At 45.0% G+C, this 17,372-nt stretch overlaps 1 protein-coding gene across 1 annotated transcript; it reads left to right on the top strand.

The window, feature by feature from the left end:
- Positions 1-926: 926 nt before the first annotated feature.
- On the top strand, positions 927-16,945 carry MMAA (metabolism of cobalamin associated A; the record flags this gene model as incomplete). Its single annotated transcript, XM_080697626.1, has 6 exons — positions 927-1,371; positions 4,363-4,485; positions 8,554-8,724; positions 13,610-13,695; positions 15,126-15,275; positions 16,658-16,945. The coding sequence occupies 6 exons, from the start codon at positions 927-929 to the stop codon at positions 16,943-16,945; spliced, it is 1,263 nt and encodes a 420-aa protein (XP_080553752.1).
- Positions 16,946-17,372: the final 427 nt, after the last annotated feature.

The raw sequence follows: 17,372 nt of genomic DNA on the forward strand, positions 1-17,372 counted from the left end.
TCACGCACAGAGTGGTTATGGAGCCCAGGGTCAGGCTAGTGTGAGTGGCAGAGACTGAATGACTCTTGACCTCTTCCATCCTGGTTCAGGGTTCTGTGTCCGCTTTCATGATGCTGATTCAGTGTCATTTGAAGTTTTATCGAGAGTATTAGTAAATCTAAGAAAAGGACCCTCATCTAATTCCTTAGTGGTTCAGATTTTAACATGCTTACCTGCAGAGAGTCTGACCAGAGGGGCCGGGGCCATTTCTAATGAGCACCGTGGTTCTGACCATACTCGGAGATGCACTGATCTGGTTGCTACGATCCCCACACAGTTCACTTCACATTAGGACTTCTTGTTGATTGTGTGCGTGAGCCGGGTTATCCAGGGCCATTTTGCTGATGGCAGGGCATATCTAAACTTATGTCTCAAGTGCCACACTACTAATCAAATTTCTTTTGTAGAGAACAAATAAAAGGCCAGCACTGGAGGGAGAGCAGTTCTTTTTAAAGAATCTTTTGTATGCAGTTCAGAATTGGGTATGTCGACCGAGAAAATTGTTAAGATGAATGTAAAAACACTCATGAGAGAAAATGTCTACCCTAATGAGGTTTTGTGGATTTGATTTTCCTTTAGAAGGAAATTTTAATGTAAATTCCACTTCACAATAGAGTAATAGTGATTTGGGTCACTCTGAATATCAACTTTGGCCAAGGATGGAGTCTTCTCTCTTAAATTTGGTGAGAAAACTCACCGCTAGCTACTGCCAAGAACCTTAATGGTGTGCGGTTTAGAATATAGGGAAAACGCTTTACTTTTACTTTTTCTATCTCAGAATCTTAGTTGTGTGTGACAGGAGGATAAAATATGTTTCTCTTTCTTCTAGGGAGGCAACAAATCACAGAGTCCACGAGCATCCTGGTTTTTCTTCATTTATAAGCACAATGAATATTCCCAGGCTTCTACCACCTCCTCGCCAGCGTGTCCTGAAGGACCTTTTACGAGCACCCTTCCGTTGTTTCCACGTCCTCTTTCACCCACGTCCTCATCCTGGATCAGGAGCCCCACGTGCTCAGCCATTTAACTCGCTCAGACTCCATTGTACAGAGTGGACACTGCTGTCAGATGGTTTAAGGAGAAAGTTATGTGTGCAAGCAACCTTAAAGGACCACACAGAAGGACTTTCTGATAAAGAACAAAGATTTGTGGACAAATTGTACACTGGTTTAATCCAGGGGCAGAGAGCCTGCTTGGCAGAGGCCATAACTCTTGTGGAATCAACACACAACAGGAAAAAGGAGCTGGCCCAGGTTCTTCTTCAGAAAGTGTTAGTCTACCACCGAGAACAGGAGCAATTAAATGAAGGAAAACCCCTGGCATTTCGAGTGGGTCAGTCTTTATTTATTTATTTTTGTTTTTATTTATTTATTTATTTATTTTTATTTATTTTTATTTATTTATTTTTATTTATTTATTTTTGTTTTATTTATTTATATTTTGTTTTATTTATTTATTTTTGTAAATATTTTAAAATTACAACTTTTTAAAAATAAATCTAAATAAGCCAGATGTGGTGGTGCATGCCTGTAATCCCAGTAATTGGGAGGCTGAGACAGGAGAATCACAGATTCAACGCCAGCCTCAGCAACTTAGTGAGGCCCTCTGCAACTGAGGAAGACCCTGTTTCAAAATAAAGATTAAAAAATAAGGCTGGGAGTGTAGCTTGGAGGTAAAATGCCCTTGGGCTCAATCCTCTGTACCCTCTCCCCCCAAAAAAGTCTAAGTAGTTTGCAATCTAATGGTAATTTTTTTCCTTAGAATTTTGGATGAATTTTGAATGTCTTTTTTCCCCCCAAACACGAATCTGGAAATAATAAAAAGTTGCCATGACCACTTGAACTGAGGCTCTGTATTTTAAGATGATGATACAGGTTTCTGTTAGGACACATATCTTGTGATGGCTTCTAGAATACAGATATGCTTGGGAAGAACTATTAGCCCGTTCACTCCTTCCTTTTGGTAGTCCTTTTAGTAGTTTACAAGGGAGCTTCATATTTTTGTAGTATATCAACTATAATTACCTTCATCACATATCAAAATTCTACTTTTGTTAGTTTTCTTGTAGGCAAATCTCATTTCTTTCAGATACTTTTTGTTGAGTTTCTGGGAATGACTCTATACCTAGCCATCTCAATATATAAATGTGTTTTAAATGAGAGATTATATTAATTTGCTATTTATATTTAAATGTTTATTTGATTTTTCAGACATTTTAACTTGGTTCTGCAATCATAAGTCAGCCAGTTATATTTTGTAAATTGTGCATTTTAGAAAAATTTAGAGCCAGGCCTGGTAGTACACGCTTGTAATCCCAGCATCTGAGAGGCTGAGACAGGAGGATCATGGTTCGTGGACAGCCTCAGCTACTTAGTGAGGCCCTCTGCAACCCAGTGAGACCCTGTTTCAAAATAAAGAATAAAAAATAGGACTGGGGGTGTAGCTCGGAGATAGAATGCTCCTAGAATTCCATCCCCAGTACCGCAAGACAAAACAAAACAAAAAAACACTTAATGTTTGGCCAGCATTTCATTTACTGCTTTAGGGGATGTTAAGATATATTAATGATAATTCTAATGAAATAGGAAAAGTAGAAGATAGTCATGTTTTATTCAATAAAGCTGAGTTTGGTCTCATTGAAGACAGTTTGTATAGAATGAGAATGTCACATGATGGTAAACAGTTGATTCTGCTAAAAACAACTTGAAATGGTAGTTAAAGTACAGAAATTTTGTGGGAATGAGTAAATATGTGTAAAAGTAGACATCAAAATTGACTTTTAGCCGGGCGTGGTGGCGCACGCTTGTAATCCCCGCGCTTGGGAGGCAGAGACAAGAGGATTGCGCAGATTCGAAGTCAGCCTTGCTGGCTTAAGAGACCTTGTTTCCAAATAAAAATATAAAAATAGGTCTGGGAGTTTAGCCCGGAGGTAGAAGGGCTTCCAGGAACCCCAGTACCAAAAAAAAAAAAATTGACTTTTATATTGTACTTTTTTGGCAACATTGGGACTCAAACCTGTGGATATAAATGCTTTAAAGATAATTTCAAAGAATAGCTTACCAACCAGTATTTCTACAGAAATACAGTCTGCATTTTTCACACTTCTCATTCTTCTGCTCTTACCGAGACTCATTTGGAAAGGACTGCATTGGGTGTTAATAATTTTTATGTGTTGTAAACAGAAAAATAGCAAACTCTCAAGGAGAAATCTAGTTACGATAAAGTGTCTGTGTACTAGGTTTTGGAGAATGCTGGAAGAGAACTGGTCCCCAGAACCCTGGGGCTCACTTAGGAACTCACACAGAACCTTGAAGTGCTATTCTGACCTTTCCAGGCCAGATAAACCTGGGTCCTTATCGTAGTTATTTTATCACCATGATGAATGACAGCAGCCAATGTTTATTCAGCACCTTAAAGATGTTTAAGACAAGAGGCTGCCCTGAGAATTGTGAAGGGAGCAGAGTCATGTACTGCTCATATTTTGAATATAGTTAGATGCTTGTGTTGTATGTGAAACTTTACCAAACACACACTTACTCATACCTCACACTGTGCCCTGTGTTGTTTTAAGCAAATTACAAATGTTGACTCATTTAATTCTGGAAACAGCCTGATGAGGTCGATATTGCTATGACGTCTATTTTATTGCAGAAAGAGGTTAAGACACTTGACCAAGGTCACAGAATAGGTAAGAGCCATAGTGAGAATGAGAGCCTGCTGACTGCTCCAGGGTTGGCCCTCCCACCTGCCCACCGGGGGACTCTTCTGCTTTTCTTAACTGAAGCTTTTTTTTTCTTTCAGGATTCCGTTGGTTTGATATTCCTTGAGTAACGAGCGAGACAAAGAAAAAAAGTGGTCCTTTGTAATTAGAAAACTACATTCTCAATCACCAGGAATTTCTAGAGTAATGACTTGTTTTTTCCAGCGGACAGATAAAATAGACAGAATTGGGGCAGGTGGAATAATTACTGATCACGAAGAGAGCCAGGCAGATACAGAAATCCAGCATGTTAAGGCATAGGGCCCAGAGCGTGTCCCCAAAGATCTGTGTTATAGCAAAGAGGCAAAGCACGCTTTATCATTTTAACAGTGAATTGTGTAAACACGCGGACCTCGGAGTTGTTGCCTCCCTCTATCCCCGTTACTCAGGGGTTGGATCAAGAGATAGATCCTCATTGACTGCTTTAGGGCATGTAAAATATATATATGATGGTAGTTTTAATGAATTAGGAGACATCGAGGGTAGTCTTTATGTTTTATTCAATAAAACTGAGCACGGTGCTGACTTGACTTACTAAGTTAGAAGATCTCTCTTTACTGCAGGACTGTCTGGGCCCCCTGGTGCTGGGAAGTCGACGTTTATAGAATACTTTGGGAAGATGCTCACCGAGAGAGGGCACAAGCTGTCTGTGCTGGCGGTGGATCCCTCCTCCTGCACGAGTGGCGGTGAGTATGGCGGGCCCTTCCTAGCTGGAGAGCCTGTGGGACTCACCGCTACAGTTTAGTGGGAATTGGGAGTCGAATGACAAGTGCCCCTGAGTTTGGTCTCCCTGAAGGAAGAGAGATCTGAAAAGTGGGAGAGATGGGGAGAGAGTGGGAGGGAGCTCGGGGAGGTGGCTGGGAGCGCCGGACTCTCAGAGGGGCTCAGCTTGCGGGCCACGTGTGCACACATAGAGCCCTGGGATCACAGGTGCAGGAAGTCAGAGATGATCAAAAGCTGACTTCCGCCCGCTGACATCACGCCCACGGCAGGGCCCTTCTTCCCTTCCATTGGGTGTAACAGTGGCTGTGGCATTCAGAAAAAGTGTCCTTAATCATTTGTTATTTTTCTCATAATGTCTTTTAAGCTTTAACAAAAAAAAGGTTCTACTTACCGCTGCTTATAACTTGTCACCTGCTTATGTGTCTCGTTAAACAGAAAGCTCTTAGAGGAACCATGTAATATACTGTTACTCCCTCTATAGCACTTAGCAGAGTTCATTGTGCACCGCACGGTGTTCAGCAATTACTTACGATTTGAGGTCACGCAATCACTCAAAGTTAATGTGCAGCTCATCAGAGGTAAAATGAATATAAACTTAGTTCCTCAAGGACTCTTTTAAAGAAAACATAAAGTATACCATATACATACTCTGGGGAAGGGCTCTCGTCCCTCGTCCTTCTTTATGATTTAAGCTCTCGTCCTACGGCTACTCAATAAGTACTTGCATGCTCGCTCCAGGTGAGGAATTGTGCGGGGAAGCACTGTGGTAGGACGGGGAGCCTGGTGCCCTTGGCCGTACGGAGCGCTACACCTCATGAGGTTTCCTAACAGATGAGTAAAACACGGCACACCCAAGCAGTGTTCACAGGGGGTAGAAACCAGGAGCTCGTGGAAGTGTTTGGTTTCTATTCAGTGGTATTCCACAAACTGTAGACTTATCGTAGGAGCTTAGTCAGTAGAGGAGTGGAAGCCAGACATGGTGGTGGCGCACACTTGTAATCCCAGTTCTTGGGAGGCTGAGACAGGAGGATCACAGGTTCACAGCCAGCCTCAGCTACTTAGTGAGGCCCCCTGCAACTTAGTGAGACCTGTTCCAAAATAAAGAATAAAAATGGGCTGGGGGTATAGCTCAGAGGTAGAATGCTCCTGGGTTCAATCTTCAGTACTGCAAAAGAAAAAGAAAAAAAAAAGTAGAGGAGTGAACACAATTCCTCTTAGCACTCAATGGAATTGAGTTCAATGCGTTCAAAGTTTTTGACTCAATACAATGAAAAGGTAAACTGTAAGTAAAATTTATATTTTCAAAGTTCAAGATTAAATCCATGTCAATGTATCTTCTAAATTATTTACAATGTAAGGGCTTTGTTAAAGGTAAATACTTAAATGATTTTTTGAAAATAAGTGGTCCTCATCTTCACATAGTTGAGAAGAACTTTTCCCTCCACCTTCATAGTATTCTAGACTATTTGCAACAGAAAGAGAAAACAATAGTTTCAGGTAGTAATTGATTGAAAAAATGATGTTATAAAGTAGTCTGTAATTGAAGATGCCTGGCTGTGTGGTTTCTCACTTTCCTCAAGCCAAGAATGAGGCTTTCTTGGGCAAAAAAAAGAAAAGAAAAAAAAAAAGAAATTGCATAAGCTTTGAAAGAAAAAAAAAATACTTGAAGATACACAAGACACTAAATTTCCACATCAATGCAATAGTACATCCATTTGAAAAGTAGCACCGAAGTTTGAGAAACATTCTTTTTTTTTTTGGTCGATAGTCCTTGTACTTTGGATTCACAGACCCCCTGTGATAGCTGTGAGACTTCCCCCGGGGTCTACAACTAGCAGTTTGGATTCATTGGCAAAGACAATTATATGGGACAGTAATCTCATAATGTTTACTTCAGCACAAGAGTACCTATCGGGTAATAATTTAAAGCATAGCTTTGGCAGATTGTTGACTTCCACGGGGATGATTTCATGCAGCAAATTACTTTAGGAAAAAGTTTTATGTGAATTAAATAAGGTAGTTGGGGTATGTGGTAGGTGTATGTTCTAGAACTAAAACTTATGAGAAGATTCTAAACTGGAGTCGTGAGGGATAAGTGTATTTCTTTACGAAACTTCTCAGCCTTTATCATCAACTCTGTGTGGACAGAATTGCCCTCCTGTGGAGTGAAAATAAATATCCAGGCTAGATCAGCACACTTTCAAATATTGTTATGACTAATGACAACAGGAAAGACAATAGGAGTTACAGCTCTTTTGTCTTTTAGAATTTGCTAGTATTGAGGGAGAACTCCTCTGGGTTCAGTTTCTCAACCTTGGCACTAGTGACCTTTGGGGCAGCCCATTCTTTGCTGTAGGGGCTCTTGTATAAAATGAGGGCTGCTCACCAGCATCCCTGGCCTCTGCCCAGTAGATGACAGCAGCATCCCACCCCCCACTCACGACAGGTAAATAAGTCTCTAGACACCGCCAAATTTCCCAGGTGGGTTGGGGCAGAATTGCTCCTGGTTGAGAACAACGATACGAAAGAAATAAAACATGTAAATAGGAAACCCAAAAATATGCCATATGAATAATTTCCCATCCATTCATTTAGCCTACTTTGCATTCAGTGTGGGATCCAAAACCCCTAACTAGTAAAGAATCAGAAGCAACACAGAGTGGAAGGGCAGCTTAAAGATGGATTCGCATAGCATTCACATAAGGCTGAGAAAATGTCATTTGTACAAATAAAGGAACAGCGAGGGAGGTGCTCTTGGCAGTAATAGAAAGGGGAGGGGCAGGAGAGTTCTCTTGTGCCCTCAAGGATGCTGGCAGATTGCAGAGCAGTGACCGTACTGTAGAAATCCACAGAGATGGGCAGGGAGGCGAGATGTTCCAGAAAGACTGTGTGAAGGAGGGGGAACTTGAACTCATCTTTGCGAGATGAGAGATAAGCTCTGTGTTTTGTTACTAATGGATATTAAAACATGGCATTCTGTTCCTATACATTTTGAGTCTCGCAGTGGTTTATTCATTCATTTATTTACTTTTGGTACTTGAGATTGAACCCAGGGGCATTCTACCTCTGAATTAGACCCCCAGCCCTACTTTATCTGTTTTTATTTTGAAACTAGGTCTTGCTAAGTTGCTGAGGGTTTCAGTAATTTACTAAGACTGGCCTCAAACCTGCAGTCCTCCTGTTTCCGCCTCCTAAGTACTGGGATTACAGGTGTGTGCCACTGTGCTCTGGTCTCAGTGGTTTATTTTATTTATTTATTTATTTATTTATTTTGGTGGTACTGGGGGTGGAACCCAGAGGCTTTCTACCTCCGGGCTACACTCCCAGACCTATTTTTTATATTTTATTTGGAAACAGGGTCTCACTAAGTTGCTGAGAGCTTCACTAAGTAGCTGAGGCTGGCTTAGAACCTGTGCGATCCTCCTGTCTCAGCCTCCCAAGCCACCAGGATTACAAGCGTGCACCACCACGCCCAGCGTCTCAATGGTTTATTGTCCTTGCTAGTAACTGAAGAAAGGAGGGGTTGAGGAAGATAACGTGGTCTCTCAAAACCCAATAGTCCGGAATGGTAGAGGGGGATGCAGACACTTGGGCTTGGCACTTTGTAAATTAGCAGCGAGAAAACAGAAGAGATGTGCCTGGCATGTCAAACAAGGAGGGAGGTAAACACACCAGGTAAGATGGCAGTCAGGAGGCCACCTGGCTGCACCAGACGCGTGGCGTGGGACTGGTGGAAGCTAAAATTGGACGGGTGAGTGAGCGCCGGCTTCTGAGGCCTTCAGTGCTGGGCTGAGCATCTAGACCTGCACTTGCAGACAGTGGAAGCTCTTGTAGGCTTTAAGGGGCTTGGAATGTTAAAAAGATTAATGCAGCATGGTTGTATACAGTGAGTTGGAGGAAAGCTCAACAGTATGAAATACAGCTTGAGATTTGGGGAGAAATATCACAAGGCACATCCCCGGGGATGGGGTTGATTGATAATTGGCCCTTGAAACTTTTCCATGATTATAAGACGTAGCTGTGTGTTTCAGGATCCCTCCTGGGTGATAAAACGCGAATGACTGAGTTATCGAGAGACATGAATGCATACATCAGGCCGTCTCCCACCAGAGGGACGTTAGGAGGTGTGACGAGGACCACAAACGAAGCGATCCTGTTGTGTGAAGGAGGGGGATATGACATCATTCTCATTGAAACCGTGGGTGAGTGTGATATTCCATTTCAGAGAAACAATGTACTGTTATAAAGAATGCTGTAGAAAGGTTAACGACAACCGATTTCATTTTGCTCATCAGAAGGCACTTACTGAAGGTGTTCGTAAATACAAGATATTATCCCAGACTCCATCAACGATATAGGGTATAATTCCTAACCTCTAGGAGCTTAGCATTTGGAGGATGAAGGTGAGCCATATGCTTGGTTGTATGTGCAGAGAACAGTGCACTTTAGGATGACTTACATAAACAAAACACCGCACCTATTTTGTGTAAGCACATTTCATATGTCTATAATATTTGTTAATTAATGTAGGTGGGCATCTTGATAATGGGGCTATGTTTTATTTCTTTTTCGTTTCCTTGGCCCATAATTAATGCAATGAAGACACTGAAATGAAAACTCCCAAGAAATTCACATTTTTGTAGAGAAACATTAGTGTGTGATGAATGTTTGCAACACACCCTAAATCAGATTTGGGGGAATCAGTGAAGATTTCCTCGAAGATGTGGCAGCCGAGCTCAGTATCAAAGGAAGAACTGAAGTTATCCAAAGCGCGGGGGTAACAGGCCCTGGCAAAGACATGGCGAGTGAGGAGACACAGCTTGCTCAGGATACTAGGGCAGAGCTTGAAGAGAGGTGGGCAGAAATGTCAAAGACTTAAATGCCCAGAGTTCAGAGTTTGCCCCGAAAGGAGGAGGAAACCTGAGCAGGAGAGAGAAAAGCAGATGTGCATTTGGAAGGACCCCTGGCAGCAGAGCCTAGACTGGTTAGGAGAGGAAAGGCAGGGAAGCAACTGGGAGACTAGTGTGCTCATCAGAGAAAGGGCCGGGCGTGGTGGCACACCTGCAAGCCCAGGATGTGGGAGCCTGAGACAGGAGGATTGCGGGTTCAAAGCCAGCCTCAGCAACTCAGTGAGACTCTGTTTCCAAATAAAAATGAAAAGGGCTGGGGTGTAGCTCAAAAGTAGAACACTACTGGGTTCAGCCTCTAGTACCAAAAAAAAAGGGGGGGGGCTTAACAAAGCAAAGGAAATGGGCAGGGTTTTTTTTATCCATGATTAGATAAGAGAGATGAGGACTGAGGATAATAATAGAGAATGCTGTGGAAAGGGATCTGGAGGGGGAAAGTGAACTGAAAAAAAGTGAAAGTGAAAGCGAAACTGAACTGTGTTCAGTTGTGAACATACCGAGTGCCGAAACTGAACTGTGTTCAGTTGTGAACATACCGAGTGCCGGTGGTCACTGAGTATCAAAGTGACTGTGCATCTCAAGAAAGGACTGAGCAGGAAATGCAGATTCAGCAGTTTCTACACGGTTCAGTTTCATACTTCATGTTTTTTGTTTTGTTTTGTGGTACTAGGGACAGAACCCAAGGGCCTTTTACATCCAGGTTATACCCCAGACCTATTTTATATTTTATTTGGAAGCAGAGTCTAAGTTCCTGAGAGCCTCACTAAATAGCTGAGACTGGCTTCGAGCCTGTGTATCGTCCTGTCTCAGCCTCCCAAGTGCAGGGATTACAGCATGCGCCACCACGCCCTGCTCGCTTCATGTTTTGAATTTGGTTCAAATCAGCTGGGGATCGGGAGGCTGAGACAGGAGGATCATGGTTCACGGTTAGCCTCAGCTACTTAGGCCCTTTGCAACTCAGTGAGACCCTGTTTCAAAATAAAGAATAAAAGCCCAGTATGTGGGAGCCTGAGACAGGAGGATTGCAGGTTCAGAGCCAGCCTCAGCAACTCAGTGAGCCTGGGGATATAGCTCGGAGGTAGAATGCCCCTGGGTTCCATCCCCAGTAACACACACACACACACACACACACACACACACACACACACACACACACAAATCATCTTGGAAAAATATGTGCCAAAACTAGAAGACAGCTGTGCCAGGGTGCTAGGGCGCCCATAACAAATGTGTTGGTCAGGGTGGTTGAAACAGGCTCTGGAGGCAGAGTCCAGGATGTGTTTCTCGGAGCCCTCTTTCCTTGTGCAGAAGGCTCACAGGGCCACTGCTCCACGTACTCGCACCCCTCCTGCCCCTTCCTCTAAGAGGACACTGGCCCTATTGCTTAGGCTCCGTCCTTCTAACTCTTAACATTTTTAGAGGCTCTCTCTCTACATCCGGTCACGTTGAGGGATTAGGGCTTCAACATGGAAGAGAGGGAAGGAACCCTGCCGTAGCCAGGCCCGGGCTTTAGAGCACTGCCATTTGGGGCTGGGTGGAGGAAGGGTTGCCCGAGTGGTGGCAAGAGAATCAGAGGAGAAGGTGGTATAAAAACCAAGCACGGCACCGGGAAGCTAGATTTTGTTGCTTGTCCCAGAGGCTGGAATGACTAGAGAGGGTATTTTCTTGGACATGAAGAAGGCTGGGGTAGGCAGACGGGGTGGCACGGTGGCCCTACAGAGGCCTCCATGCTGGACCGCTTGGGCTCCTTCTGTCTGCCTGCTGTCTGCCCTCAGCACTTGGCCTTTGCAGTCAAGGCCGCACGTCCAGTCTGTGCTCCAGAGGGAAGGAGTGAGGGGCGGGAGGAAGCAGGGAGGGCAAGCAGCAGGCCGTTAGCCCTCTTTACAGGACGCTCCTGGAAAGCCTGTGGGACCTCTGCTTCACTCGTCCCACCCCAGCTGACAGGGCCTCATGCACGTGGTCTTTTGCCTGGCATGCGGTGTTCCGGTGACTCGGGGTGAAGAGACAGGAAGAGTAGGGTGTATGCTTTTTCGGGGGTTGTGCTGGCCAGGGGCATCCTACTGCTGAGCTGAACCCCCAGCCATTTTTACTTTGTGTTTCCCAACAGTCTCACTAGGTTGCTGAGAAACTTGCTACATCAAGTGGCCTCAAACCTGCAATCCTCCCGTCTCAATCTCCCAAGGGTTGGGATTACTGACATGTGCCACCATGCCCAATTGCAAATAGATACTGAATAGGTGAAGCCTCTGCCACACCAGCGAGGAGAGTTTCCCAAGACGTTTCAGTGGAGGCGGGGTGGAGGGGATGCGGCGGCCGGATTTAAGTGGGTGGAGATTAATGCAAAGGAGAGACTGAGCATGGGTTATGTTTTTCCAGAAACTCGACTGCGATGTGAGAGCGTGGTGCTGGTTGAAGGCGTGGCCGATTGTGCTGATTGGTTTTAAGAGTGTGAGAGCCTGAGACAGGGAGGTTAGAGGCGCCGCAGAGCGAGGGCCAGGCTGCAGAGGGGGCAGCGGGCCGGTTCCCAGGTCCCTGTCTGCATGGGCGGAGGGGCCGGGAGGAGTGGAGGGGACGGGGAGGAGTGGAGTGAATGCCTGTGGGGAGGAAGCTGACCGAGGACATTTAGGGGGACTGCTCTTACTGTGCCACAGGAAGACGTGGCAGATACTGGGGACCACGGCCCTGGAGTCGCGTCTGCTCACGTGGAGTGATTTCTGCAGCAGGTTTAGAGAAGGGACCCTACATGCTGTTGGATTGATCCATGACTGGAGGTTTGTGGGGTGGAAAAAAAAAGATGAATGTATTGGCAGGAATGGTTTAAGATTACAGCCCCAGTGTTCACATGTTCCCTGCTGGAAGAGAAGCCAAGAAAGAGCTGGAGAGCGTGGACAGGACGGAGGTCTGTAGGGTCACCACCCATCAAAGAGTATGTCTATAGGAGCGGGGAGGGGGGCAAGGCGACTGGCTGGCTTAGGCCAGAGAGGAGCCTTCAGGAAATTCTTCAGCCTGGTGTGGCAGTGTAGGTCTGTAATCTTTTTTCTTTCTGGCCTTTCCTTTCTTATAATATATGACCCCTACCCCTCAGAATTTCTCTAGGGAAGAGGACAGCTCTCCCCTGCAAATCTCCTGAGGTATTGTGCAGTTGGCAGCTTTTGCCCCCTCCCTCGCCCTGTTTGACACTCTCCGTGAAACCTTGCAGCAATAAAACCAAGTGTCAGGTAGAATCGCGGTAGGCAGCTTGCAACCTGGGCAGAGCTTCCTGCCCTCCTTCAGCGCTGTCTGAAAGCCAAGAAGATGAGTACAGGGTGACGGGCAGCTCTCGTCACCTCTATCAGCCATTGCATGGAAGCGCGAGTCCTACAGAGGGACATGGCCGGCGTGGTGGTGCACACCTGTAACTCCAGTGCTCGGGAGGCGGAGACGTGAGGATCACGGGTTCCAGGCCAGGCTCAGCAACATAGGGAGACCTTGTTTCAAAATAAGAAATAAAAAGGGCTGGGGTGTAGCTCAGATGTATTCTGCCCCTGAGTTCAATGTCTAGTGCCACAAGAACAACAACACAAAAAAGTAGTAATAAATAAGTAAATTCTTCAGAAATGAGCTACTGTGCTTTGGGTATATCCCCCAAAAGTTCATATCTTAGAAACCTAACTCCCAAATTCATGTTATAATGATGTTTAGAGGTGGGGCGTTCATGGTGGCATTAGTGATTGTTTTTAAATAAGAAGAAACCGGGCACGGTGGTAAATGCTTGTAATCCCCGTAGGTGGGACGCAGGACAGGAGGACCACAGGTTCAAGGACAGCCTCGACGAGTAGTGAGACTCTCGGCAACCTAGTGAGACACTGGGGGTATAGCTTGCAGGGAGAATGCCCCAGAGTCCAATCCCCAATACTACACACCCCACAAAAACGAAGGGGGATGGGAGCTGCCATACGCCCCTGCTGTCTTGCCATGTGACGCAGTGGATGCTGGCTGTGTGCACCTCCATTGTCTGGGCTCAGATATTTTGTTGTGGCAACAGAAAAAGGCCTAAGATGTGGGTGTTTAAAGGGCAAGTGTGTATAACATGGGTGTTAAAGGGCCGTGAGTGAGTGAGTAGAGGGTGTAGTCGGTGAGATGAGGAAGTGTCATGAGAACTGTGGACATCCCAGTACATGGTTGCGATTTGAAATTTCAGGTGTGGGCCAGTCAGAGTTCGCTGTTGCTGACATGGTGGACATGTTTGTTTTACTGCTGCCGCCAGCAGGAGGAGACGAGTTGCAGGTAATTATTTTAATTTTAATTTTTTCCCCTCTAATACAAAGTATAAGTCTCTGAAGGTACAAATTTCCAGTGATGTGTTTTTGTAAACTAATTTTTAAACAGTGTAGAGAAAGAAACATCAGTCACATTGGCTAAAGTACCAGAGGCGAGAGCAGACGCTCCATGTATATTTTCTCCCAACTTAGTAATTTATAATGTATGATTTTGAGCTAATCATACAACTTACATTTTCCCAACTTTAACGTAAAAGTGACTGGAATAAAGGCATAGCTCTGGCCAAGAGGCCATCATCAGCTGTTGTGCATGTGTGTGCACGCGCATGCATGTGCACACGTGTTTACTGGGGTTGGAACCCAGTGGTGTTCTACCTCTGAACTATACCCCTATCCCTATTTTATTTTATTTTTAAATTTTGAAATGTGGTCTTGTTGAGTTGCTTAGCAAGATTGAGGCCAACCTTAAACCTGTGATCCTCCTGTCTCAGCCTTGCAAGTATTGGAATCACAGGCAACATCACACCCGGCTTAACATTAGAATTTAATAGTCAAAAGTAATATATAGAAATATTTGAAGAAAGAGCTGGGTATGATGGCACATGCTTGCAATCCCAGTACTTGGGAGGCTGAGACAGGAGGATTGCAGGCTCACAGCCAGCCTCAGCTATTTATGCCCTCCACAACTTATTGAGACCCTGTTTCAAAATAAAGAATAAAAAATGGGGCTGGGGATAGAGCTTGGAGGCCCCCTGGGTTCAATCCCCATTACCACAAAAAAAAATTGAAGAGAAATTTTAATATTAGATGGAAAAATATATTTCCCAAATAAGATTTGACTATTGAATTTCATCCTTTACTTTTGGTATTTTTCAGCAACATAATTTAAATTGAAGTTGGGATAATGTTAGCTATCAGATTATTTTTCCTTAAATACACATTGAAAAAAAAACCCACTGTATACATTTAAGGAAACTTTCAAAGACGTCTCTGGAAATGCAGATACTAGTAATGAATATGTTTGTCTCTAAGCACCCGGTGATGGATGGCTTTGTGTCCTGCGGTATAGCTCCTGAGAAGCAGGACCCATCATGAGACAACGTGAGCTGCCTCCTGCCACTCACACACGTTGTGTCTCAGCGATCTGTTTACTCTCATTCAGAATGTATTTCACCACGTTATTCCCTAAATTTGGAAGAAATGGTACTGTTACCGATGACTTCCGTCATCCTAAGAACTGGTACAATGAAGTAATTTCTGTCAAATAATTGTGATTCCTAGCCCTCGGGGCTTCAGACAATACAGAAAAAAAAAAAAAAACAACTGATACAGTATAAAGTATATGACTTTCAAAATTGTGGCATTAACGGGTTGTCCCATTTTTATGATTAAATGAAATGATTCCAAGAAATCAACTCTTCTCTGTTTTCTCATTAGGGTATCAAAAGGGGTATAATTGAGATGGCAGACCTGGTAGTTATCACCAAGTCTGATGGGGACTTGGTAGTGCCGGCCCGGAGAATCCAAGCAGAGTACGTGAGCGCGCTGAAGCTGCTCCGCAGGCGCTCCCAAGCCTGGAGGCCCAAGGTTGGTCTGCATTCCAGGCTGCGTTTCTCACCCTGAGCGGACTGTGTGCGGGAGGAGAGAGGCCTAAGTCCCCAGCTAGACACATAATCGATCTTCGCTTGAATGTGAAGATTAGAGTTTTAAAAATATGACGAAGCTAACGTATGCAGCCATGACTCTAAATATAATCTTTTGACCACTGGATGTCAAAACCTAGAATGTGAGGTGAGAGATGAGATTGCTTCGGGCTTGACTGGGGCCCGAAGTCATGTTTGGAAGTCATGGGAGACCCATTCTGAAAGGAGCCGCCCTCACGACTTGGTTATCCACAGTGGAATTTGTGAGAGAAAAGGCCTGTGCCATGACCCTCCCAGTATGCTTGTTGAACACTGTTATTAATAAGTTAAAGAAAAGGAAAGTCCTCTAGTCAGTGATGCAATAGCATTGACGCAGGCAGCTTCATCAGCAGGAGGACCAAGGTGTTTGTTTGTTTGTTTGTTTGTTTGTTGACAGGTCTGGGGATGGAACCCAGGGGCATTTGACCTCCGAGCTACACCCCCTGCCCTATTTTTTATTCTTTATTTTGAAACCGGGTCTCACTGAGTTGCAGAGGGCCTCACTAAGTAGCTGAGGCTGTCCGCGAACCGTGATCCTCCGGTCTCAGCCTCCCGAATGCTGGAATTACAAGTGTGCCCACCACACCCGGCTTATTCTTTATTTTGAAATAGGGTCTCACTAAGTTGCGGAGGGCCTCACTAAGTAGTTTAGGCTGTCAGTGAACCACGATCCTCAGGTCTCAGCCTCCCGAATGCTGGGATTACAAGCGTGCCCCACCATGCCCAGCTCCGTAGGTTATTAAGAAGCTGCAGTCGCTCTCCTGAGAACCAGGGCTGGTCTTCCGGTCGCGCCCACTTGCCCCAGGCCCATCTGTGCTGGGCCTGAGCCACCTCGTGCGCTGGGCTTTGGGTACTGGGTGCTGGGCGCTGGCTGCTTCAGGAAGATCCGACCAGGGATGGGGCTTCTCCCAGCTGAGCTTCTCCTCTGTGCTCAGGCCTCAGGGGCACTGAGGGTGTTGTCTTCCTCATCCTCTGACTCTCCCCAGCCCTCCAGGATGTGCCCCGGATTGTCAGGCTGAGCAATCCTCAGTTCAAATAAACCTCCGAGCTGGAGATCTGGACCTGGGATCAGTGTCTGCTTTCTGCTCTGCAGTTAGAATCCTAGATCCACCACCTTAGTACTGTATACTTAGTCATTGTATTTACTTTGACACAGCAGAAAAATCTCATTTTTTTGTCACTTGCCTGTTTCTGTAAACGGTAAAAGTGAATAGGCAAACAAGAGTCCCAGCGAGGATGTTCGCTACCGCTGTAAGTAAAACAGCTGCGGCCCTTCTTTCTCGATAGGTGATTCGCATTTCTGCCAGAACCGGGGAGGGGATCACTGAGATGTGGGATGCCATGAAGGAGTTCCGGGACCTCGTGCTGGCCAGCGGGGAGCTGCCTGCCAGGAGGCGGAAGCAGCAGAAGATCTGGATGTGGAATCTCATTCAGGAAAACGTGTTAGACCATTTCAAGAGCCATCCCACCGTGCAAGAGCAGATTCCTCTTCTGGAAAGAGAAGTTCTCAGTGGGTCCTTGTCCCCTGGACTAGCAGCAGACCTATTACTGAAAGCTTTTCAAAGCAGAGACTAGTAAAATTTATCCTGTGCTACAGAAAGTGTTTTTTTCCCTTTTTCGTGTGCATGGTACTGGGGCTTGAACCCAGGGATATTCTACCTCTGTCTGAGCTACACCCCAAGTCCTTTATATTTTTTTTTTAGTTTGAAACAGAAGTCTTGCTAAGTTGCTGAGGTTGACCTTGAACCTGTGATCCTCCTGTCTCAGCCTCTTAAGTACTAAGATTACAGGCACATACCACCATGCCCAGCTTCATAAAGTGTTTTAATATCTAAAAAATCACTTGTATGCTTATAATGTAATTCTTTTATAGTGCCTTAGCCTACTTATTTGAGACCTGTGCTTAGAAACCTGGAGGAAACTAGATATGGGTGGCAGGGTAAGGCAGTTGCGCACTGTTTATAACGAACCTGTTGATGTTACTGATTTCTGATCTTTCTGT

The sequence above is a fragment of the Muscardinus avellanarius genome (genome assembly GCF_963383645.1).
Source record: "Muscardinus avellanarius genome assembly, chromosome: 6".
In the NCBI taxonomy this organism is placed as follows: domain Eukaryota; kingdom Metazoa; phylum Chordata; class Mammalia; order Rodentia; family Gliridae; genus Muscardinus; species Muscardinus avellanarius.